At 43.7% G+C, this 25,000-nt stretch overlaps 1 protein-coding gene across 2 annotated transcripts in view; it reads left to right on the plus strand.

Annotated features, from left to right (window-relative positions):
- Nucleotides 1–25,000, plus strand: part of grm7 (glutamate metabotropic receptor 7) — a 139,564-nt gene that overhangs the window by 60,103 nt on the left and 54,461 nt on the right. For both annotated transcript variants that reach the window (XM_084034325.1, XM_084034326.1), the window contains exons 3-4: nucleotides 21,872–22,007; nucleotides 22,265–22,419. In XM_084034325.1, coding sequence (XP_083890451.1) covers nucleotides 21,872–22,007; nucleotides 22,265–22,419 — 291 coding nt within the window. The remainder of the gene's footprint in view (nucleotides 1–21,871; nucleotides 22,008–22,264; nucleotides 22,420–25,000) is intronic.

The following is a 25,000-nucleotide window of genomic DNA, read 5'->3' on the forward strand; positions in this document are numbered from 1 at the left end:
CTGGACTAGGGGCCACAAAGTACATTAAAGGTGGTAACCAGTCAAAGTGGGCTGAGACTGGGCGGATGTGATTTTGTCTTGTGGTCTTCATTGGATGAGCTGGAGAAGACGAGTTACAATAATGTAAACGAGGAGAGATACAAAATGACTGGAGGTCTAGACCTGATCTTTGATGAGCTCCTTAATTGATCAAAGCGTGACGGTCTTTTCTTCTAAAGAAAGGCAGCTGTGTCGTCTCACATGCAGGTTTCTGGCTGCAGGTCTGATATGTGACGACGAGGATCCACGATGGTTCTGTAAAATAGAGTTTGGGGAACCAAAGAGAATTATTTCATTTAGGTGGAGAAGGTTTTGGCCGTCCAGGACTTTGTCTTCCAGGCCAGATGAAGGATGATGTCGTCACTGATTTTGTTATGGGACATAGATTTGTGTGTCATCTGCATATTAATGGTACTGGATTTTGTGTTTGTTTTCAATCGGTCCCGGCGGTAGTGTAGTAGTCATATACATGCTGAATATGGATCCCTGGGGAACCCCACAGGTCTGAAGAGGAACCACGAGAAGACCTGTTTGATACATAAGGCTTAAACCACTTGAGTCCTTGATGCCGACCCACTTTCGTCTCCGTCATCTGACATGGCAGAACAAATCAAACCAGAATGAATTCTCTGTGAGCGGATCCACTGATCCAACTAACACGGGACGACGACGTTGTCACTGAAGACAGCTTGAAAATGTTTTTCTGCTTGTGAAGCAGATTTATGGACTGAAACCTCATGAATCTGAATACACAAGTATCACAGCTGTAAGTTGAGGTTCGAGTCGTAATGAAGTAGCTCCGCTGCCTCCGTGAGCCGCGGGTCTCCATCTGCAGCAATTACTGAAGACCTCGTACATCATAATAATAATGAGCTTCCTGTTGTTTCTGAAACCTTGTTTTTTTCTCCCAATCAACTTGTTATCAAGTCAAATATTTGAAGATTCTTTAACAATTAAATGAATCGAAGATTTCGTGTACTGAATTCTGTTTGATGGGACGAGTGTAATACTTTGTGCAAGAACGCTTTGCAGAGCGCTGCCGTTACTCCCCATCGGGATCCTGGATGTTGTTCTAACCAACATGTCTTGGAACCCAGAGGGGAAACTGAACACAGCATGACCACCTGCTGCTTCCACAAACACTCAGAGAATCTGTGGCTGCAGATTAACGACTTCAAATATGTTCAGCAATAATTGATCTGTGATAAGTGGAAACAGAACTTCAGAGATGTTTTCCTCCACATACTATCCCTCTATTGGAAGATGAATATTAGATACTTTAAAACACCATCAACCGTTTGATTTGGATCTTGAGCTTTAAAGCTCAGAAACATAACGAGACGCTCTGGAGGCAACGGGCTGGGACCGTAGAGGAGAGGTCCGTTTGGAAAGGGTGAACGGACTAATGACACATGATCTAAACATGAACTACATTTTAAAAGTTCTTATGTAAAATATATTTGGTGTGTTTTGTAAACCAGATCAACATTTTGTTTAAATAAGAAGTTACACAGACAGTAAAGATATGTAGAGATGTGTGCAAAGAGGCCATCCATTTTTATCTTATATATTATTATATTTGTTGGTAGTTTTATTTTTTTACTGAATGCTGTAAATCCATTCTCTGGCTGGCTGGTTGTTTGCTAATATCACAGCAGTAATCTCACGTCTAATATTCACATTGGCTTGCAGGTGATGTTCAGAGTGCACTCTTCCATTTCATCAATCGTTATTATCTTTACATCCATTTCCACGGTGCATGTGACGTGCAGAACATCATGCTGCTCCAGTTATAATGGCATGTAAACATGCGTAAGCTGCAGGCATGTAATGATATCCATGATTTCCATCTGATCAGATCAATAACTCTGCAGCGCTTAAATGTCGGCATTTCTTTCCCATTAACCCCGAGCAATCTTCAGATCACACATCAGCTTAAGGGCCAATCACAACTATGTTAAGCTGCTTCCATGCACCAGTCAGGACCAAGTCGACTACATCTCCCAGTGTGCATTTCACCAAGAAACATCCAATCACATCCTCACATTCCGGGATGTTGACAAAATGATGCAAATTTCAATTTCATACATTTTTGATGCGGTCAATAACAATTTTCTCAACAAAGCTTTTGAAATGACCTCATTCATTCAACAGCAGCTGAGGCTCATGGGTATCTCAGGACACTTAACACATTGAGAAGGACTAGAATACGCTCAAGATTTCCAGAGTCAACACAATTTCAAAGTCCCAACATCACTCAGGGGCGTTACAGCGACAGTGGCGAGAAAAAACTGCCTTAATAGGCTTTTAGGCAGAAATCTGGTGCAGCCCAGGCCCTTGGGTTCCAACTGCATTTGGTGTTGGTAGTAGTATAGTAGTAGTAGCATTAACAGTAGTGGTGGTATTAACAGAAGCAACAAAACACTCCCCAACCATGAGGCTGATGCAAATATCTGTTCTCATGGAAATGTAAGAATCTAATGAATATGGATCCATGTAAGTAAACTAAAGTATCTACAAAGGAAGCAAATAAGGGCCAAAATAACATCGTCCTCTGTGAAATACTGTGACAAGAATGTAGATTGAAGTCGGAGTGAACAGCAGCTGATGTGTGTTTCACTGCCAGGTGAGTTCAGGTGCAAGAGAAAGCTGGGAATTCCCACTTTCTAGGGATACCAAGAATGTTACTGTGGAATGACGAGAAACTGATCCAGGGTCTTTTGACCACAACGTCCTGATATATTTACAGAGGTTACATTTGTACGACTTTATTGTCAAAATGAGACAAAAGCAAAAAGCATGTATTGTGATTGTCATGTTTTTACGTCCGTTTTCCAGATGTGTGATGCTTGGTTGTCCCTGCAGCCTCTGTTTTCCAGATTTACATTTACAATTAGGGCATTTAGCTACGCTTTTGTCCAAAGCGACTTACAAAAAGTACATTTGTGGAAAGAAAGAAACCACAACATATCATTGCCGATAAAGTAAGAGTGAAAAATTAGAAACAGCAGCTGTTCAGCAAGGATACCTTAAGAACAACAGTGCTATGATCAAATAGGTAAGAACATGGAAGTGTTGTTGAATGTGTGATGCTTGGTTGTCTGTGCAGCCTCTGCGTTGGGTCTTCAGGCCTCTAAGTGATGAATGTGAGATCAGGTCTTCCCCCCGAGGAGGACGAGCTCGTATCGGCCTCGGATCGCCGTGTGAATGATGAACAGACTTTGTGTCCAACCTCGTCGTCCTCCTTCTGTCCTTCTGTCCCTCTTCATCATCCTCTACAGTAGTAAAAGTAGTAAATGTCTGGACGACGTGTCCTCCTGCTTCTCCGTCTTTCGTTCCATCTTGTTCTCCAACTAAAGTTGGATTTAGGCAACAAAATCAACAAAACATCATTTCACAACAACACTTTGAGACTTGCGGTGTCCCACAGGGTCTGGTGGTTAAAATCCTGTCGTTGTTGTTGTTGGAGGACCCATCCACCTCCCCATCAGTAGTCTTCCTCAGTATTTGATTCTACATCACTACATTAGACGTTTCAGAGTCACATGGTTGTGTTTGACTTCCCGTCCACGTTGTTTTCCTTCTCAGAGACACAAAGAAAATGGACAATTCCTGTCTCCAAACACGAAACCCACAGATTGTATTTCAGAACAATTTCACGACCCGCTGTGAGACAGAGTCGTGTTGTTGGTATATTTATCCATGCTGAGTCTGTCTGTCTGTCAGACAGACAGGCGGGGCACGACCTCTAGTTTTAGATTGATTAATGGACCGATGTCATATTATTGGTTGGAATAGTTTGGTCAGAGCTGATGTCATCATGCATCATGTTTTATTTTTCAAGAAGAAAAAACATTGGATTTAGATATAAAAATATGAAGAAATGAATTGTATTATTTATTCTTTCCTGGTCCATGGTTCATGTCTGACCTGTGTGTGTGTGTGTGTGTGTGTGTGTGTGTGTGGGTTGTAAAGCGTTTCGATTGGTCACTAAGACGAGGAACGTGCAGTAAAAGAACCAAACCACAACATTTAGACGAACATATAAATCACGTACACAAGCGTCTGTAATGGATAAGTAAAACATTCAAGAAGACTTCAGGCCATGAGGAGGAAAATCTGGGAGAGTCGTCATTCCAGCAGAATCTACTAGACCACATCTGTTTATGTGTAAGAGACAGTGCCCACTAATGGTGGGAGGAATAATGACGGCAGCAAAGGAGGAAGTCGGATTTTCAAACACAGTAGAGGAGATCGACGTGACTATAGAAATGATTTGATGGAAGAACTGGTTTTTATTTTCTTTCTTTTAATTGGTGGTAAAGCTGCATTCTCCCTGCTGGCCACCAGGGGGCGACTCCTCTCTGGTTGTATAGAAGTCTATGAGAAAATGGTCCTACATGTTTTATGGGGCGGGGCTTACCTGCTGATTGACAGGTCGCTACCACGCTACCAATGCTAGTTAGCTACTAAGATGACTTTAACACTTAGCTGTAAAGTTGACCTTGAATTATGAAGCTAACTTTGTTAGCAGCTTCACCAGAATCCACATGGATCCAGATCCACTAAGGGTGCTGCTCGCGGTGCACCAGAATCCACATGGATCCAGATCCAGTCAGGGTGCTGCTCGTGGTGCACCAGAATCCACATGGATCCAGATCCACTAAGGGTGCTGCTCGTGGTGCACCAGAATCCACATGGATCCAGATCCACTAAGGGTGCTGCTCGCGGTGCACCAGAATCCACATGGATCCAGATCCAGTCAGGGTGCTGCTCGTGGTGCACCAGAATCCACATGGATCCAGATCCACTAAGGGTGCTGCTCGTGGTGCACCAGAATCCACATGGATCCAGATCCACTAAGGGTGCTGCTCGCGGTGCACCAGAATCCACATGGATCCAGATCCAGTCAGGGTGCTGCTCGTGGTGCACCAGAATCCACATGGATCCAGATCCAGTCAGGGTGCTGCTCATACACAAATTACTACAGTTAACAATTTATTTGACTTTAATTCAGTAAAATATTGTCTATCTATCTGCAGTTGAACCACAACTCTTTAATAATGTTCCTTCTCTTATGTAAACTATGTATATATATATATATATATATATATATATATATATATATATATATATATATATATATATATATATATATATATATATGCAGTGTTTTATGTGCAGACTTCCTGTCAGCTGTGCTCCCTGTGTGTCACTATGAATGGTCGTTTCATGAGACGGCAGAGCCTGAATGACTCTGTAAACGTATCCAGTCTGATGTGAAACATCCCATAATTTCCCTTAGCTGTATGAGCCACAGGCAGGAGCCCGACTGCACAATGTGAAGCCTTCAGCGGTACAACTGCAGCCAGGGGCCAATTTAAGCGTGAATGAAAGAGGATGTGATTTCCCCATGAATACGTGATACTGAATGGATCCACTCGTTCAAACAGGAAGCTTCAACCACGACCGATTCTCCCCTCACTTCCACACAAGAACCTTTTACAGATGCATCGTTTGTCTCGTGCTTTTAGAACCTGAACACAAAACTGCTCCCAAGCATATTATTATTATTATTATTATTATTATGTTATGTCAACACAGATCATGTGAATGTTGACATTTTCACACTACTTTAAGTCTACATAAAAAAGAAATGAATCAAAGCAGGTTCTCAACATATTTTAGCTCCTAACGAACCATCAAAATAAAATCCCATAAAACCTGAGAATAAACTTTACAAAAAACAACAACTATAAATAGTTTCATAAATGTATAGCTTTAGGAGACACATAAACTTTTGTTTAAATCACTGATGTCTGTATTCACTGGTTCTAGTTCTAATCAGCTGTGATCATGAAGGAATCGACGATGAGCCATAAATCCATCAGAAGAGCGACGGCGTCTCCAGGAGCAGCGTGACGCACTCACATCCGTCTGGCAGACTCAACGAGGCGTTCTGAGGCGATCGGGAGACATGAGCGAAACTGAGGTTGTTTGTCTGTTTGGTGGATCACCAAAGCCACTAGATCACATGTGTCATGTGACTGTTCCCCCATCTATTTATACACAGTAGGAATCCGGTTCTGCCACCAGGACCCCCAGGACCACCGCTGCCTACCTGCAGCCCTACAGCCACATGGTGCTGGATCCACGGAAACCTCCGGACTCTGAACACCTTCAGACCCCCGAGGAGCATGCACCGACCCTTTAAAGCCGTTTGACAGGAGCCGCCTCCGTCCATCCCAGCTGCAAACATGCACACGGCTGTTAGCTGGTAGCCTGACCCGCAGGGACACGCACGAAAGGAAGAAACATTCCAACCTGCAAGCTTCTGTTATCTTCACAGCGAGTAATGAATACCCAACAGAGTGACTCACAGAGGAACCGGCTCCTGTAGACCTGCTGCCTCAGCAAGTCCAAGTCCCGTTGATGATCCTCAGAGAGACCGACGGACCTGAAGACCTGGTTGAATCATCAGAACAGACGATGAGTCACTTGATTAAAACAAGAAGCTTGTAAACATAAAAAAACAAGAGACATAAGTCAACTACGACTCCCAAGGTGCATTTGGGCAAGAAACCTCCAATTAAGGAGCAGACACAGCTGGTTTACGATCTGCAGCTTAAGGGCCGGCGTGTTCTTTACTTGTTCCCAGCGAGGAGCGTGTCATCGGCAGCCATCTTGTTTCGAAGTGAGAATGTGAACCTTTCAGAGGCGTGTTGGTGATGTCACTGTTCCAAACGGAGGAGGAGCTTGTTTTGTTCGTTAAATGTCAGACAGGAGTTTTCTTAAAGAACCAGAAGGCTGTTTGTGGGGGGGGGTCCTTTGAAACCCTCCACGGGATCCACAAGTGGACGAGTCGCGGTGATGTCATCCGTTGGTCGGGGGACGCCGTGACTTCATCTACGTCCACTAAGTACGTCTTCGCCGTGATGTCATCCGTTGGTCGCTGTCTTCAGATACAAAGTCTTTAAAGCTCCGTCCAGACCGACATGCTTCCCCTCCACTGTGATGATGTCACCACCAGTGATGATGTCACCACCAGTGATGATGTCACCACCACTTTTCTGCATCTTCAACACTCTGAGGATTCCTCAGCAGACCGACTCACTCAGACCAGCTTCTCTATCGACCTTCTGACTGAAAGAACCAGAGAGGATAACGTAAACATGACACACACACACACACACACACACACACACACACACACACACACACACGCACTCACTGCAGTGTGTGTCTGTAAAGAACCACTTCATCACACGAGTCTGGTCGTTACCGCTTCGTCCCCCGGACCGACCTGTCGAAGACAAGTAGCTGCAGGATTGATGAGGGTGTGTGTGTGTGTGTGTGTGTGTGTGTGTGTGTGTGTGTATTTAAAGCCAACATTAGGATGGTTGGGGCTCGTTCCTCTCACTGGAATTTATTACAGCAAGTTCAGTGTCACAAGATGAGCTCTCGGGGGGGGGGCTCTACCGGGGGGGGGGGGGGGGTATTTCTCCCTCTCATCACCAGCAGCACCGAGGGTAAGTAATAATGGAGGAGGAGGAACAAAGCAGAGATGTCCTGAGGAGGAATATGAACATGTTTGCTTTGTTCAGATTTTCAAGGAGAACGTACGTTGTTGTGGATCCAACCTGATATATAATAATATAATATATATAATAAAGCTGTTCAGAGGTGGATGGGTTTTAGAGCATTTTGTTTATTAAGAAAGTTGGGCTTGTTGTCTTCAATGGAGTCTGATGTAATCAGGATCCTTTCAGGTCACATGGAATGGCTCTATGTCCAAACCCTGTTCTCTGGACACGGGTGTCCCTCAAGGCTCAGTATTAGGACTGCTTCTGTTCTCACTATACACCAGATCACTAGGTTCTGTTATCACATCGCATGGATTCTCCTACCATTGCTACGCAGATGACACCCAGCTGTTCCTCTCTTTTCCCCCGTCCTCTGACACTGATTCCATGGGAAGATGATAAATAATCATATTTGTCTCTTTCTTACCTTCGATGGTCAGTCTGAAGCGTTTTGTTCTCTACGTGCAGAATAACGTATATTTCATGTCTATGATATATAGACATATCTATGATACGAGTGATGCAGACGTGTGAAGAGCTTGGAGGATGTTCCTTCTGGTCTACAGATGTCTTCTCCTGTTTGAAATCCAGGACCTTCTGCTTCAAACATGGATATGAATTATGAGACTCCATCAGGCCCGTTATCACCGTAAACACCCTAAAAGAGGAGCAGCACTGGTTTGACTGGTGTCCTCCCAGTGCTGCTCCTCATTCATCATCTCTAATGAGGCCAAGCCGGCCTGGTCCGGCGCCCTCATGGAGTCCTCCACCCTTTATGTACGATGCATCGCCCCCGAGGCTCATGGGAAATCACTACTGACAGGATTCCTACAAAACGTGCCTATTATTTAAAGTATATGGGCACCACAAGCAAGATTCACTAGATTCATATTACAACCTTTATTTTATATGATAATAGCTCGCTAACATGCTCGTGAGCTAGCATGTTAGCGAGCTGGTAAGCTAACATGCTAGCTCATTTTACTCTACTACCCGTCCTTGTTTTCATGAACATGAGGGAAACAGGGATTTACATGTTTGAATATTATGTGGAGATTAGGAATCTGTTGCAAACTTAATAATGAGTTGTTAAAAAATATATAAAGAAGTGGCGGCCGGTGGCGCAGTGGTTAGGGCATCCGCCCCATGTACAGAGGCTCAACGTCCTCAACACGTATCAATTAATGTCACATTTTATTTATGAATTAATGCCAACATTTCTATACTGTATAAATAATAATTGTGTACATTAAATTAATATCTTGAGTCATTTATGTTCTGCTCTGGCAGGTTCTCTCTCTCTCTCTCTCTAACTAATAGTAAAGTAAAAAAGATGCAGTAAAAATAATTTCCCTCTGAAATGTGCTCGACTAAAATAATTAATCAACATTACATTCAAATATTAAAATAATTTATAAGTATAAGGTTCTTTCATAATATGTATTTTTCCAAACATCCGTCCAGCAGCAGGTCAACATGAATATTTAAAATAATTCTCCAGAATCAAGTAGGATGAGAAGCACCAGCCTGAAGTCTGAATCTGACAGAGAACAGCTTCAGTCCCTCAGCTGTGTGTTGTCTATAGACCTGATTTCATAGTTTGAGTATTCGTTCTTGAGTTAAGGTGCCAGCACTAATGGAACTCTCCTTCTGTGGTGCTGGAGGTCCAGCTGGCGGTGGAGTTCCCTGTTTGTGCAGATGTGTGATGAGTAATGGACCTCCATATTGGAATGTGTATCTGCTTCGTTGCATCGCAGGAACGTGAACAAAAGGAGACGAGAAGAAGAATAGAAGTGGTCGAGGAATAATGTGAGGACGGCTACGTGGGATAATCAGCATCAAAAGATTCATGCTTTAATCGGTTCAGCCACCGAAATGTTCTCATTCCATGTTTTATTATTTTGGTGCCTGGTCATTAATATTTCATAGTTCAATCTCACGGATGCCTGATACCGGAGTCTGACGGCGTGGCTGATGACATCATCATAGCTGCGTTGAGATTCAGAAAGGAGTATTTGGATTAATAGCAATGAATCAATATGACTAAATTGGCTGTGTGGTCTATAAAGCCCCATGTTCTCAGAGCCGAAGGTTTTTATTTTTGTCCCAACAAAAGTATTATATTTACAAAACGGAGGTAAGACGCAAATCCTCACATTATGGCAGCTTAATCTATGAAAAAAAAGGTTAGCATTATTTGTTTTTGCTTGATATTCAGTTACTTTCATCATTTAATTGGAGCAAATAAATTCTACATGTATAGGGGGGGGGGGGGGGAATGTTTTATTTAATGTTTGAGGGGGACGGGTGTTAGAACGTTTGAGAAAAACGTACGTAAGAACGTTTGAGGGGAACGTACGTTAGAACGTTTGAGGGGAACGTACGTTAGAAGGTTTGAGGGGTTTGAGGGGAACGTACGTTAGAACGTTTGAGGGGTTTGAGGGGAACGTACGTTAGAACGTTTGAGAGGAACGTACGTTAGAAGGTTTGAGGGGTTTGAGGGGAACGTACGTTAGAACGTTTGAGGGGTTTGAGGGGAACGTACGTTAGAACGTTTGAGGGGTTTGAGGGGAACGTACGTTAGAACGTTTGAGGGGAACGTACGTTAGAACGTTTGAGAAGAACGTACGTTAGAACGTTTGAGGGGAACGTACGTTAGAACGTTTGAGAAGAACGTACGTTAGAATGTTTGAGGGGAACGTACGTTAGTACGTTTGAGGGGAACGTACGTTAGAACGTTTGAGGGGAACGTACGTTAGAACGTTTGAGAGGAACGTACGTTAGAACGTTTGAGGGGAACGTACGTTAGAACGTTTGAGGGGAACGTACATTAGAACGTTTGAGAAGAACGTACGTTAGAACGTTTGAGGGGAACGTACGTTAGAATGTTTGAGGGGTTTGAGGGGAACGTACGTTAGAATGTTTGAGGGGTTTGAGGGGAACGTACGTTAGAACGTTTGAGAGGAACGTACGTTAGAACGTTTGAGGGGAACGTACGTTAGAACGTTTGAGAAGAACGTACGTTAGAATGTTTGAGGGGGACGTACGTTAGTACGTTTGAGGGGAACGTACGTTAGAACGTTTGAGGGGAACGTACGTTAGAACGTTTGAGAGGAACGTACGTTAGAACGTTTGAGGGGAACGTACGTTAGAACGTTTGAGGGGAACGTACATTAGAACGTTTGAGAAGAACGTACGTTAGAACGTTTGAGGGGAACGTACGTTAGAATGTTTGAGGGGTTTGAGGGGAACGTACGTTAGAACGTTTGAGAGGAACGTACGTTAGAACGTTTGAGGGGAACCCTCCCTTGGCTGGTGTAGCAGCGTGGCTCCGTTTCCTCCGTGTGAAGACCGATCAGCAGAGCTTTGATCTCTGCTGATCGGTCGAAGGAGAACGACTGTGATGATGAAAGTCTCTCCATCTCTCTCTCTCAAACCATTTATATCTTATTTGATCAGACGCTGTGAGATATTTATGATGTTTCTGCATTTTTAACTTTAGACAGTTTTCATGGAGACGTTCTACGTTCTCCAATCAGCCTCATCAATACCATTTAAATCAGATTAGCAGGTTACGGCTGGAACAATAATCTGATCCCGACAGAGTTCAATCTGTTAAAACTCTCCTCAGTTATAATATGAAGTTGGACGTTTTCCACTTCAAAGTAAAAGTAACATCAGCTTTACTGCCTTTACATTCGCCTTTTTAACGTCACTCGACTGTTTGATCACATTTCACACGTCAGACCTGCGTGATCGGAAAGTGATCGGAGGTATTTGTGGCAGGAAAACTCATTGATGTGTACTCTGTAGTACCTTGGACACACCAATGAATATTTATACTCAGCATGAGGTTCATTCAGTAGCTTTTGGTCCATTCAGAGTCAAACTGAGCAGGAAGCAGGGGAAGCTTTAGGGGCGGGGCTACCTGCTGATTGACAGATCATGTGTTTACGCTTCATGAACGTTAATCGTTGTGTTTCTCAGCGTTCAGTCGTTCTGATTTCCACGGCAACACGTCACTATGGTCGTAAAATAAAAACACTCGACCTTGTGAGTTCAGACGCTCGCTGCCAATAACTCCTCCAGTCGGTGGTCGAGGAGGAACGAGGTCATAATTCAGTTCTCTGCAGGGCACACACACACACACACACACACAGACGTGGACCTGCTTTCAGAGAAGAATGATCATCTGGATCAATATTTAGTCGACACTCATTCAGATAAATTCAAAGGACAGAGTGTCAGCGGCGTACGAGCTGCCGAGGAGGCAATAAGTCGTGTTTATGAGGCTGGAGTCCCCCAGATCTTAGACCACTATAGAACCCTGTCTAGATCTTAGACCACTATAGAACCCTCTAGATCTTAGACCTCTATAGGCAAGGCAAGGCAAGGCAACTTTATTTGTATAGCACATTTCATACACAAGGCAGACTCAAAGTGCTTCACATCATAAAACAAAGTGAGAAGAAAAAAAGAAAAGAAAAATAGAAGAATTAAAAGAAAATAATAAAAATTTTAAAAATGCATTACAGAAAGAAAATAGAATAAAAACATATTTGCAATAATTAAAAACAGTGCAGACATTAAAAGATTTAGCAGAAAGCTATGGTGAACATAAAAGTTTTCAGTCTAGTTTTAAAAGTGGTCAGAGTTGGGGCAAGTCTTACATCTTCAGGAAGTTTATTCCAGCCTTTTGTTGCATAGTGACTAAATGATGCTCTCCCGTGATTGTTGTTTACTCTGGGAATCACTAACAGATTGGTCTCAGAAGATCTTAGTGGTCTAGAAGGCTTATGTAGTGGGAGCATATCAGTGATATACTTCGGTCCTAGACCATGTATTGATTTATATGTGAGCAGGAGGATTTTGAAATCAATCCTCTGACATACAGGGAGCCAATGTAAGGATTTAAGAATTGGTGTAATGTGCTCACATTTTTTGGTCTTTGTAAGAACTCTAGCAGCAGCGTTCTGAACAAGCTGTAGCTGCCTGACAGTTTTTTTCGGAAGACCTGCAAGGAGACCATTACAGTAGTCTAGCCTACTAGTAATAAAGGCATGTACAAGTTTTTCTAAGTCTTGAGCTGACATGAGCCCTCTAAGTCTTGCTACATTTTTTAGGTGATAGTAGGCTGATTTTGTTACTGATTTGACGTGACTGTCGAAATGTAAATCAGAATCCATAATAACCCCAAGATTTCTGGCTTTGTTTGAGGTTTTCAGGGACAGAGAGTGAAGGTGTTGAATTACTTTAAACCTTCTTTTTTAGCACCAAAAACAATTATCTCAGTTTTGTCCTCATTTAGTTGTAGGAAGTTTTGGCACATCCAGTCTTTGACTTGCTCAATGCACTGGCACAGAAGATCTATGGGGCGATAGTCGTTTGGTGATAGTGCTACATAGATTTGGGTGTCATCGGCATAGCAATGGTGGTCAATGTTATTATTTTGCATGATTTGTCCTAGTGGGAGCATGTAGATGTTGAATAAAGTCGGCCCCAAGATTGAACCTTGGGGGACTCCACACGTTACATTGGTAGGTTCTGATACAAAGTCGCCAATGGAAACAAAATAGTTTATTCACACACCAGGCGATGTGTTGGACCATCTGCACATGACTCGTACGATAGGAACGGACCAATCAGGACGGCCGTTTCCTATCTTGTAGATATGACTTGAACCAGTTTAAGACTGTGCCTGAGAGCCCCACCCAGTTTTCCAACCTGTCCAAGAGTATTGAGTGGTCGACAGTGTCAAATGCAGCACTGAGGTCTAATAGCATTAATATTGAAGTTTTGCCAGAGTCTGTGTTAAGACGGATGTCATTTACAACTTTAATAAGGGCCGTCTCGGTGCTATGAAAAGGTTGAAATCCTGACTGGAAGTTGTTGTGGCAGCCAGTTGAAGCCAGGAAGTGATTTAGTTGTTGGAGGACAACTTTCTTAATTATTTTACTTATGAAGGGTAGATTTGAAATTGGTCTGTAGTTGTTGATAATAGAGGCGTTGATGCCTTTCTGTTGTTTTATAGACGTCGGGAATTACGTCAGTACTGAAAAATGTGCTCCATGGCAGTGTAGTGCTGATCGAGCGGTTTGATTTGGTGACGGAAGCTACGGAAACGGCCTGCAAATCTTTAGAAATAAAGGTCCTCACTGCACTTGTTCTGTTCTTGTGTTTTCTGCACCGGTACAATCAGCTTGTTGGGAGCATCATATATATATATATATTTATATATATATATATATATATATATATATATATATATATATATATATATATATATATGATGCTGCTTCCAGGACATGAGGAATTTACTCGGCAGGGAGGCATTTTCCCATCGCAGCGCGTGAACTCATGCTGCGTTCAAGGGCTCCTCTAAAGCATCGACATAGCCAATTCAGAGAGAAATACAGGGATGGAAATGTGAAATCACATGAAATCTTATTGCAAAACCAAAAATACCTGCGTATTGAACCGTGCATGGCGTACCGTACGCTTCAATATTATATTGACAACCGTTGCATCCCTAATTTATATATATTTATGTTTATTCACACACCAGGCGATGTGTTGGACCATCTGCACATGACTCGTACGATAGGAACGGACCAATCAGGACGGCCGTTTCCTATCTTGTAGATATGACTTGAACCAGTTTAAGACTGTGCCTGAGAGCCCCACCCAGTTTTCCAACCTGTCCAAGAGTATTGAGTGGTCGACAGTGTCAAATGCAGCACTGAGGTCTAATAGCATTAATATTGAAGTTTTGCCAGAGTCTGTGTTAAGACGGATGTCATTTACAACTTTAATAAGGGCCGTCTCGGTGCTATGAAAAGGTTGAAATCCTGACTGGAAGTTGTTGTGGCAGCCAGTTGAAGCCAGGAAGTGATTTAGTTGTTGGAGGACAACTTTCTTAATTATTTTACTTATGAAGGGTAGATTTGAAATTGGTCTGTAGTTGTTGATAATAGAGGCATCTAGGCTCCGCTTTTTTAGAAGAGGTTTAATGACTGCAGTTTTGAAGGCCTTTGGGAAATTGCCTGATTGAATGGAGTTATTAACTATTTGCAATACGTCTATTGATAGGCAGTCAAAAACATTCTTAAAAAAGTTGGTAGGTAAAGCATCAAGGCAGCAGGTGGATGATTTTAGATTTGTCACCGTTTCCACTAGAGTTTTAGAGTCTATGGCATTAAAGCTTGCCATCATTGCTGTGTTACTTTTGCCTCTAGATCATAGACCTCTATAGAACCCTGTCTAGATCCTAGACCTCTATAGAACCCTCTAGATCTTAGACCTCTATAGAACCCTCTAGATCATAGACCTCTATAGAACCCTGCTGGGTCTGACAGTGCTGGTACTGGTCCTGGGTCTGGTCCTGGTGTGGCTCCCATGGTGGTCTCGTTTCCTCATCTAGGTCCTATAGAAGCATTACTATTAAATGAACCAGTTCAAAGTCCCTCAGTGACTACTTCATGCATGTCAACCCCATCAAAGCTTTATAATGTAATCAATGAATATAAATATGGAACGTGTATTTATCTCCCAGTTAAAGGTATTGATTACCAATCAGCCCCTTGGCGTGTCTGGTCTGTGGGGGATGGAATGGCGTCTCCCAGCAGACTGACTGGAGATCAGTGGCCCTCACACAGCTGATGGATGGAGGGCAGACCTCCGGTATTTTGGGGGGGGGAGGGGGGGCTAGATATACTCCGTTTGAATGGACGTGACATGGCGGCATCCCACCGATCACCCTGATTGATCCTCCATGCTCCATAGGACAGATTACAGGCCGATCAATAGCTCCGTGTGTGCAGCGCTCCGGTTCACGTTATGACAGTAATTCATCTGGACGGGTCAATCTCTCCGCCGCTCCTGTTGCCTGGCAGCGAGCGCCACGGAGACTCGGGATGGAAACCCGCAAACACGTACGACATTCGGACTTAAAGGGACAGGAACGTCTTCGGGATTCGTTTTCAGGTGTTTTCAACTGTTAGTTGTTACCTGCAGGAAGAAGTTATACTGATGTTCTGATCAGACCGGGTGGCCGTTAAGACAAGAAGGTCCTAAAAGCTGCATTCCCTCTGCTGGCCACCAGGGGGCGACTCCTCTCTGGTTGTATAGAAGTCTATGAGAAAATGGTCCTACTTCTCTCGGTTTATATTAGGGATGCAACGATACAGTTAGCCCACGGTTCAATACGTACCTCAGTTCTTGGGTTACGGTTTCAGTTCAGTTTCGGTACACATTTTGTACATGAGAAAAGAAATTGCTTTTTATATATTCAAAAGTGATTTCTTATTTTGCTTATAAGCTGAGTTTTTTTTTGTTTTTTTTTACATTCAGACACATTCAAGTGTATTGTATACTAAAATAAATAAATACTTAATACACTTTGATATGCAAAAGTGCTTCTTAGCCTTAGGGTGAAACAAATTCAAAAGTAAATGTACATTTTTGAAATATGTACATATTTAAAACATAAACTCACTGTTGTAAATAAATAAACCCGTAAACATAAAGTCACCGTTTTAAATACAAATATCTGTACTAAAGTAGCCTATATATGAATTTCATGCAGGGGATGGGTTTGGAGTACTGCTCTTCATCGCCGACATATAGCGGACGTCACAGTGAGATAACGCTCTGTTGCCCGAGAGGTCCAACTATCCGGGTCAGTGCTCGGCTCTGTGCTTTAGCCAGTTCCACGTTGATGCCTTTCTGTTGTTTTATAGACGTCGGGAATTACGTCAGTACTGAAAAATGTGCTCCATGGCAGTGTAGTGCTGATCGAGCGGTTTGATTTGGTGACGGAAGCTACGGAAACGGCCTGCAAATCTTTAGAAATAAAGGTCCTCACTGCACTTGTTCTGTTCTTGTGTTTTCTGCACCGGTACAATCAGCTTGTTGGGAGCATCATATATATATATATATATATATATATATATATATATATATGATGCTGCTTCCAGGACATGAGGAATTTACTCGGCAGGGAGGCATTTTCCCATCGCAGCGCGTGAACTCATGCTGCGTTCAAGGGCTCCTCTAAAGCATCGACATAGCCAATTCAGAGAGAAATACAGGGATGGAAATGTGAAATCACATGAAATCTTATTGCAAAACCAAAAATACCTGCGTATTGAACCGTGCATGGCGTACCGTACGCTTCAATATTATATTGACAACCGTTGCATCCCTAATTTATATATATTTATGTTTATTCACACACCAGGCGATGTGTTGGACCATCTGCACATGACTCGTACGATAGGAACGGACCAATCAGGACGGCCGTTTTCTTAGATCGCTCATATGTGTGACTGATAAAAGAATCTCTGTACGAGTGGTTCACGCTGGTCGTTCAGACAACACGACTGTCAATCATGTTTCGAGGAAACATATTTTGTTGTTGTATTTGCAGGGCAGATATCAGGGTCAAAAAAGAAAACACAGGACTTTCACCTAGGAGATGGCAGTTTGTGTCCTGTGTGAACAAACCAAACCAAAGTCCTTTCTTGCATTTTTTTGGGGGGGGGGGGGGGGGGGGGGTTGTTTCAAATTTACATTTTTGCAACTGCAACAATAATCTGGAAGAGAATCCATTTCCCAGGAAATGTAACAGAGAATGCCGTTGTTGTAAGAGAACATCATTTTGTCGGAGACGGAGTTGTTTTTGTGTCGAAGCAATCGGTGCTTTTACTCCGACTGGAGAATAAATTCAGAAGCTGTTATGTAATTCCTGCAGCAGCATCGCACCCTCAGAACGTATAAAAGAAGGATCGATCCGATGGACTCACTGGACCAATCAACCGAGAGACCAGAGTTTGGTTCCTCAGTGCACTGTTCTCTGATGTCATTTAAGATCGGAGCATTGAAACCCTTCCTTTCTGCTCGCCTGCCCTCGCCCCCGTTCAGCCAGCGCCCAGCAGTTCCTGCCAGGACGCTCGGCTGGTCCTGGTCCTGGTCCTGGTCCTGGTCCAGCAGCTTCTCTGAATCAATTCACCCGACGGAGCAGAAAAAGCCTCTCACACATAAATATGCCGTCCTTGCATTGTGTTCCTTCAGGTGAGAGACGATGTGATGAGATACGCTCTCGGTAATCCTGCAGGAGAGGAAGCACAGAAACGCACAAACACAGACACACAAACACCAGCACACAGACACACAGACACACAAACACCAGCACACAAAAGCACAGACACACAAACACAGACACACGAACATCAGTACACAGACACACAAACACAGACACACAAACATCAGTACACAGACACACAAACACAGACACACAAACACGACGTAAGAAGCACAACGTAAGAAACACGACGTTAGCAACATGACGTTAGCAACACGAGGTTAGAAACACGATGTTAGCAACATGACGTTAGAAACATGACATTAGCAACACAAGGTTAGAAAGTTGTTAGAAAGATGTTAGAAACACGACGTTGGGGGGTTTAGCTCAGGAGGTAGAGCGGGTTGGCTGGCAACTGCAAGATCGCCGGTTCGATCCCCGGCTCCTCCTAGCTGAGTGCCTGGTGTCCCTGAGCAAGACACGTCACCCTAATTGCTCCTGACGAGCTGGCTGTCGCCCTGCGTGGTTAACTCCGCCGTCGGTGCCGTCAGTGTGTGAATGAATGGGTGAATGTCAGTCATTACTGTAAAGCGCTTTGGATAAAAGCGCTATATAAATGAGGACCATATACGACGTTAGAAACGCGACGTTAGAAACGCGACGTTAGCAATGAGACGTTAGAAATGCAACGTTAGAAACACGATGTTAGAAACGCGACGTTAGAAACGCGACGTTAGAAACGCGACGTTAAAAATGCAATGTTAGAAACGCAACGTTAGAAACTCAAACTGTTTCTGTAACAAAGAAAGCAACAATATGAAGATGACACTCTTTCATGTGATTGGTGGAATCATCACGTTGCTCTGCTCTGTGTTAGCTAACTCAACATATGCACATAAAAGGTGATGATGTGTCACTGTTGTGTTCTCCTATGAAATCAGCAGGATGAATGAGGTTAATAAGTGGCTTTAATGAGCTGCATCACCAGGACATTCGTCTCCACCGTTTACCAACCGGCTGATGGATTCCTGCTCGCTGACCTGAACGGGAAACTTAAATGTGGCTGCAGCTTCAGGATGTGGGCGGAGAGCACATATATAAATATATCAGCCGGTAATGATGAGAAGGATCCGGCGTGGTAAACATTCATTTTCTCTGATTGCTCCTAAGCCACCATGATGAGGTGCTACATCAGCAGCCAGTGAAGAACCCAATTAAGGAGAGATGCCTGTCAACTTAATGTGTCTCTCTCACTGCCGGAGACTCCGGGGATGTAAATGTCCGGCGCCTCCCTGCAGCAACGGATCAGAATCCAGGTCCGGGATCTGATCCAAAACCAGGTCTGATATCGGATCAGAATCCAGGTCTGGTATCTGATCAGAAACCAGGTCTGGTACCTGATCAGAGTCCAGGTCTGGGATCTGATCAGAATCCAGGTCTGGCATCTGATCAGAATCCAGAAATCAAACTTAGTGTAGTCGTTAACAGTGGAGGATGATAAACGGTCCGATGCTGATGTTCAGGTCTGTGGATCTGCTGGTGGACCACCACACCGGGGGATCTCCTTATCTGCATGGATTATCATGGTGGAGACATTCATGCACCTGCCAGATTAATCTTCATCCCCCGGTGATCCCGTGACGTCCGATCAGTTTGAACTGGGAAAGAAACGGGGACAAACACTGTAAAAAGAGAAAACTGATTCAACTTAAAGTAGCGAACAGTTTGAGGCTCCGACCCGCCGCAGGAACAGGAAGACTCTTCACGACCTTTTCACCTTTTTCTCGGCCCGACTGGACCTTTGCAGCCAGAATGTTCCATTTACATAATGCAGTTTTTAAAGGAGGAACTAAAGATGGACGTCTGTGTCTCTTTAGTTTTCTGGTGATTTTATTCTTTGTTGTACGAAACCAAAGAATTGAAATATTTGCTCACCATGAAAAGAAAAATGTTTTGTATTTTAAAATGAAAAACGACTAATTTTCAGTTATTTTTAATGGAAAATGGTCAAAAGATACAGACAGAAGGAAGACAGGACAGAGTGATGCAATAAATAAATAACATGAAAGAAAACAGAAGAATGATAGTGGAAATGTAAAAGAGGAGAGAAGAAGAGAAAAAAAACAGAAAAAATGATGGGAAGGAACAAAAGAGAAGAAAAGGGGTATAAAAACATAAACTAGAGAAATGATGGAAGGAAAAGAGAGAACTATGAATAATAATATAAAAGTAGAGAAAGGGAAGAAAGGAGGATGAGACAGAACAACAGACAAGATGTATTTTGAAGTAGAAAGAGAAAAATAGAAGAAAAGAAAACGAGGAGAGGCAAAAATACAGATAACTAACATGAAAGAAGAGGAAAAGGAACGAAAGAAACAACGTATCAATGAAAGAAGAAAAAGGAAAAACAGAAGAAGACACACAATAGAGAAAAACATTATTTATTTATTTGACAAGTTAAAGAAAGGATGGAAGAGGAAGAGAACGAGAGGAAAGAAAACAGAAGCAACAACTTAATTAAAATAAGAGAGAAAACAAAGAGAAGCATAACCTAGTTGAAGAAGAAGAGAAACATAAGAGAAGTAAAGGAAGACAGGAATAGAAAGGAGGAAGAGAAAACAGGAGGAGAGAAAGAAAGGAAATAAGAGTACAAAGGAAAGGAATGATGTCAAGGAAACGAAGCAAAGGGACAGAAGAAAGAAAACAAAGAGAGAGAGTCTGATGTTTGCTCTGGTTGCTGATGTCCTGATGGAACCAGCCTCCCTGTGAACATCCCATTAACCTTTGACCTCTCAGACGAGACTGGAGGTTCATTGTGATCTGCTGCCACGTTATTGATCGGTGAGAGAAACGCTGGATCGGAGGTGAAGAGTTTAGAGAGACAATCGTTTCTCCACGGGAGACGACTTCCTGATGTCTGATCCGTCAGGTGGACCCAGACCCTGCTGAGACCTGAAGGACTCTCATTGACCTGGATGGGATGATTCAAGTGCCTTCCGTCCGTCCATCAGTCACATCCGGCAGGATGTTCAGGGTCTTCGGAGTCTTCAGGGTCTGGGATTCCTAGTGTTAACTGTAATTTAACACTAGGAATGAACTTAATGAGCTCTATCTTAAAGAGTTCATTAAACCCTACTGTCCTGCTAGAGCACTACGCTCTCAGAATAAAGGCTTACTTGTAGTTCCTAAAGTCTCCAAAATTAGAACAGGGGCCAGAGCTTTCAGCTATCAAGGTCCTCTTCTGTGGAACCGTCTTCTGGTTCTGGTTCGGGAGACAGACACTGTTCCCACATTTAAGAGTAGGCTTAAAACCTTTCTCTTTGACACCGCATATAGCTAGGGCTGGCTCAGGTTTGCCCTGAGCCAGCTCTTGGTTAAGCTGCTATAGGCCTAGACTGCTGGGGGATTATAGTGACACACTGAGCCCCTCTCTCTCTCTCTCTCTCTCGTGCTCTCTCTCTGTGTATGTTCCCCCGGAGTCCCTGTGCTCTCTTGCCTAGCAGGTCTCCCTGGACCGTGGTGGAACCTGATCCAGACTGCACCGATGTTGTGGTCTTGTTTGCCTCTTACCGCCTGTATTTTTAATTAAAGTAATTGACTAAAATCGGCATCTCTACTGTCACTAACTTGACTACTCCCGGGATCACTCCGGGAGTCTGGCTATGCTTTCTGGTCCAGCAGAGTCCACTGAGGTCCTGACTGATGCAGACTGCTAACTGGCCTGATGCTGGAAACACCATATTGTAGCTCCACCTGCTCGCTGTGTGACTGCTCAACTACTCCTGCTTTCTGGTTTACGGCGACGTGGTTGGGATGAATCCATCTCGGCGTGGCTGTGCCTGCTGCCATGGACTACTACTGTTGATACTATTGCTTCTGTTAATACCACCACTACTGTTAATGCTACTACTACCATACTACCAACACCAAATGCAGTTGGAACCCAAGGGCCTGGGCTGCACGAGATTTCTGCCTAAAAGCCTATTAAGGCAGTTTTTTCTCGCCACTGTCCCTGTAACGCTTGCCCCTGGGTGTTGTTGGGACTTTGAAATTGTGTTGACTCTTGACATTTTGAGCGTATTCTAGTCCTGCTCAATGTGTTAAGTGACTTCTGTTGTGATTTGAAATCAAATTGAATTGAATTGAATGAATTTGTTTTGTCTTCCAGGTGGAATCTGCATTGCTCAGTCGCTGAAGATCCCTCACGACCACAAACCGTCCGACTTTGATAAGATCATCCGTCTGCTGCTGGACACTCGGTACGCCAGGGGCGTGATCCTGTTCGCCTCCGACGAGGACATCAGGTAAATCCTAATACAATAAAGAATAAACCTTAGTGCTGGAATTCCTGGTGGAACGATGAACAGGATCATTTAATAGATGCTAGTGGCCTGCCTGTATGAACCCCCAACAAGGTCTGGGATACTCCTGATTAGTCAGAGGATGGGGTCTATTTCACGACCTGCCAACACTAGGTTGGAGGTTCTACAGGTCTGATGGTCTGTGTTTGGGTCCAGGGGTATCCTGAATGTGACTCATGATGGTCTATGTTTGGGTCCAGGGGTATCCTGAATGCCAGTAAGCGAGCGGACCAGGTCGGTCACTTCCTGTGGATCGGCTCAGACAGCTGGGGGGCCAAGAACAGTCCGATCCACCAGCTGGAGGACGCTGCCGTGGGAGCTGTCACCATCCTGCCAAAGAGAGCCACCATCAGCGGTAGGTTCTTCAGAAACTTTCTACACCCACGTCGCCTTGTTTAATGGGGTTCTAATGTAGGAACCATCTACACCCACATCACCTTCTTAAATGGGGTTCTAATGTCGGAACCTTCTACACCCACGTTGCCTTGTTTTTAATGGGGTTCTAATGTAGGAACCATCTACACCCACGTTGCCTTGTTTAATGGGGTTCTAATGTAGGAACCATCTACACCCACGTTGCCTTGTTTTTAATGGGGTTCTAATGTAGGAACCATCTACACCCACGTTGCCTTGTTTAATGGGGTTCTAATGTAGGAACCATCTACACCCACGTTGCCTTGTTTTTAATGGGGTTCTAATGTAGGAACCATCTACACCCACGTTGCCTTGTTTAATGGGGTTCTAATGTAGGAACCATCTACACCCACGTTGCCTTGTTTTTAATGGGGTTCTAATGTAGGAACCATCTACACCCACGTTGCCTTGTTTTTAATGGGGTTCTAATGTAGGAACCATCTACACCCATGTTGCCTTGTTTTTAATGGGGTTCTAATGTAGGAACCATCTACACCCACGTTGCCTTGTTTAATGGGGTTCTAATGTAGGAACCATCTACACCCACATCACCTTCTTAAATGGGGTTCTAATGTCGGAACCTTCTACACCCACGTTGCCTTGTTTTTAATGGGGTTCTAATGTAGGAACTTCCTGCCCTTTTCTTCACCACAAAAACGCATTCCACAGACTCGCGGTGCACTTTGAACAACAGCTGCCAGCAGGATCTGACCTTGGATCTGCCAGCAGGATCTGACCTTGGATCTGGTGCATCAATGAACATTAATCCCTTTGATGGGCTCTCTGAAACCTTTTGTCCTCACGTTCTTTTGACAAAAGATTGGTGGCGATGGGGGTTGGGCATAAAGGTGGCATAATCAGGTCTAAGGGCAGCCGACCCATAACATCAGACGGGGGAGGGTTTTTTGATGAGTCAGGTTAACTTGCTGCAGGACTCTGATTCATCCTCTGAGCTGGTCTCTTTAATAGAATATTACCTTGTGTGGTGATTAATTAAGTTTAATGTGTTAATGTGCAGCAGAGAGTCTGAAAACTAGACCCTGACATAATCAGCTGATGAAGATCACATTTCCTTTAATGTTTGTTGACACTTTCACATGGATTGTGTTGATCGAAGCTGCCAACAGAATATTATCTGAAGGTAAAGTTTATCAGTGACACATGAAAGTAGCCGATTTTCTTTAGCCGATATCATAATCCTCTTTTAATGCAAACAAGCAGCATAGAGTATGTACTTAAAATGATGTCATGGTCCTCATTGTTCTGATGGAACGTTGTGAAATAGAAATCCAAACTATTTGTTCCGTGTTTAGCAAAACCAATTGTCTATATTTTTTGTGTCTCTGAGCAGGAAAACAACTCAAAGGAAAGTCGATCCTCCTGCAGTTGGTTTTGTTGCTTAAACTGTCGGTTCTTCTTTTAAACCCAACCAGGACATTGAGCCTGAACCCAGCTAAGTGGATTTGTTGTGGATTTGTTGGTCCAGAACAATACTTCCGTTTGAATGTCGTGCTGAGCGACAACAACAAAATATGTGTCAATGTCCACGAATCACTGGATTTCAATGTTGTGACTGTTTGAGGAACAGCTGTGAGACGGAGCTGTTCCAACTAGATGACTTTAGGTTTTAGAGGACAGGGACTAAAGCGGCACTCGCCCCCGTGACCGACAATCCATCTAGAGCCAATGAGATCGCAAGATATGGGGCGAGGGGAATATCGGGGGTGTGGACTCATAATTATTGATGCATTTACCTCCAACTCGCTGGTTTCTAGTGGATCCATGCTGATCAGGATCCTGCATCATGTCAGCAGACTGACCATCAAGGATTCCTCCTGATGAAACACATACTGCCATACATTCTGCAAACGTCTCTTTGCTGCATATTTGAAAAATCCACGATGCCGGGAGCCTTCGGGCCCCGGGGCCTCTGACATCACAGCGTAAATGTAACTGAGTCACTGGTGTCGGGTGTAATGAGGATGTGAAGAACAGGTTAGAAGTATGGAAGCACAATGATGAATTATGATTCATCTCGTCTCTGTGTGATTCAGGTTCATGTCGGCTCAATGAAACCTGAGAACTGGACTAAATACTGGACCGCATGTGATTCTAAATACATCACAACAGGTCACATTTTCTTCTTCAGGCATGAGAAAATCAGATCTGGCTCATGTTTGTGATGGAAATGCAAATGTGAAGCGTCTGAACGACGTCGTGGCTCAGCGGCCGCTAAACGCTGAGACCAAGGAGAGGCGGCGGAGAACAAAAGAGACCAGGAGGAGGAAGGTGGAGGAGCAGCTGAAGAGGTTTCCCCCCCTGGTACCGGACCCCCGCTGGGTCTCCAGCCCCCTGTTGAGATGGATCCACTTCCCAGAGTCAATTACGCCCTGTAATCCACACATCTCTGTCTTTTAATGTCGGCCTGCTGAGGAGCCACGGAGACCACGGAAATAACACGTTAGTACAGAATTAAGTTCATAAAACCACAAACTATTACTCCTCTGAACCAACAGAGCTGA

The sequence above is a fragment of the Eutrigla gurnardus genome (genome assembly GCF_963514095.1).
Source record: "Eutrigla gurnardus genome assembly, chromosome: 2".
Taxonomy (NCBI): Eukaryota; Metazoa; Chordata; class Actinopteri; order Perciformes; family Triglidae; genus Eutrigla; species Eutrigla gurnardus.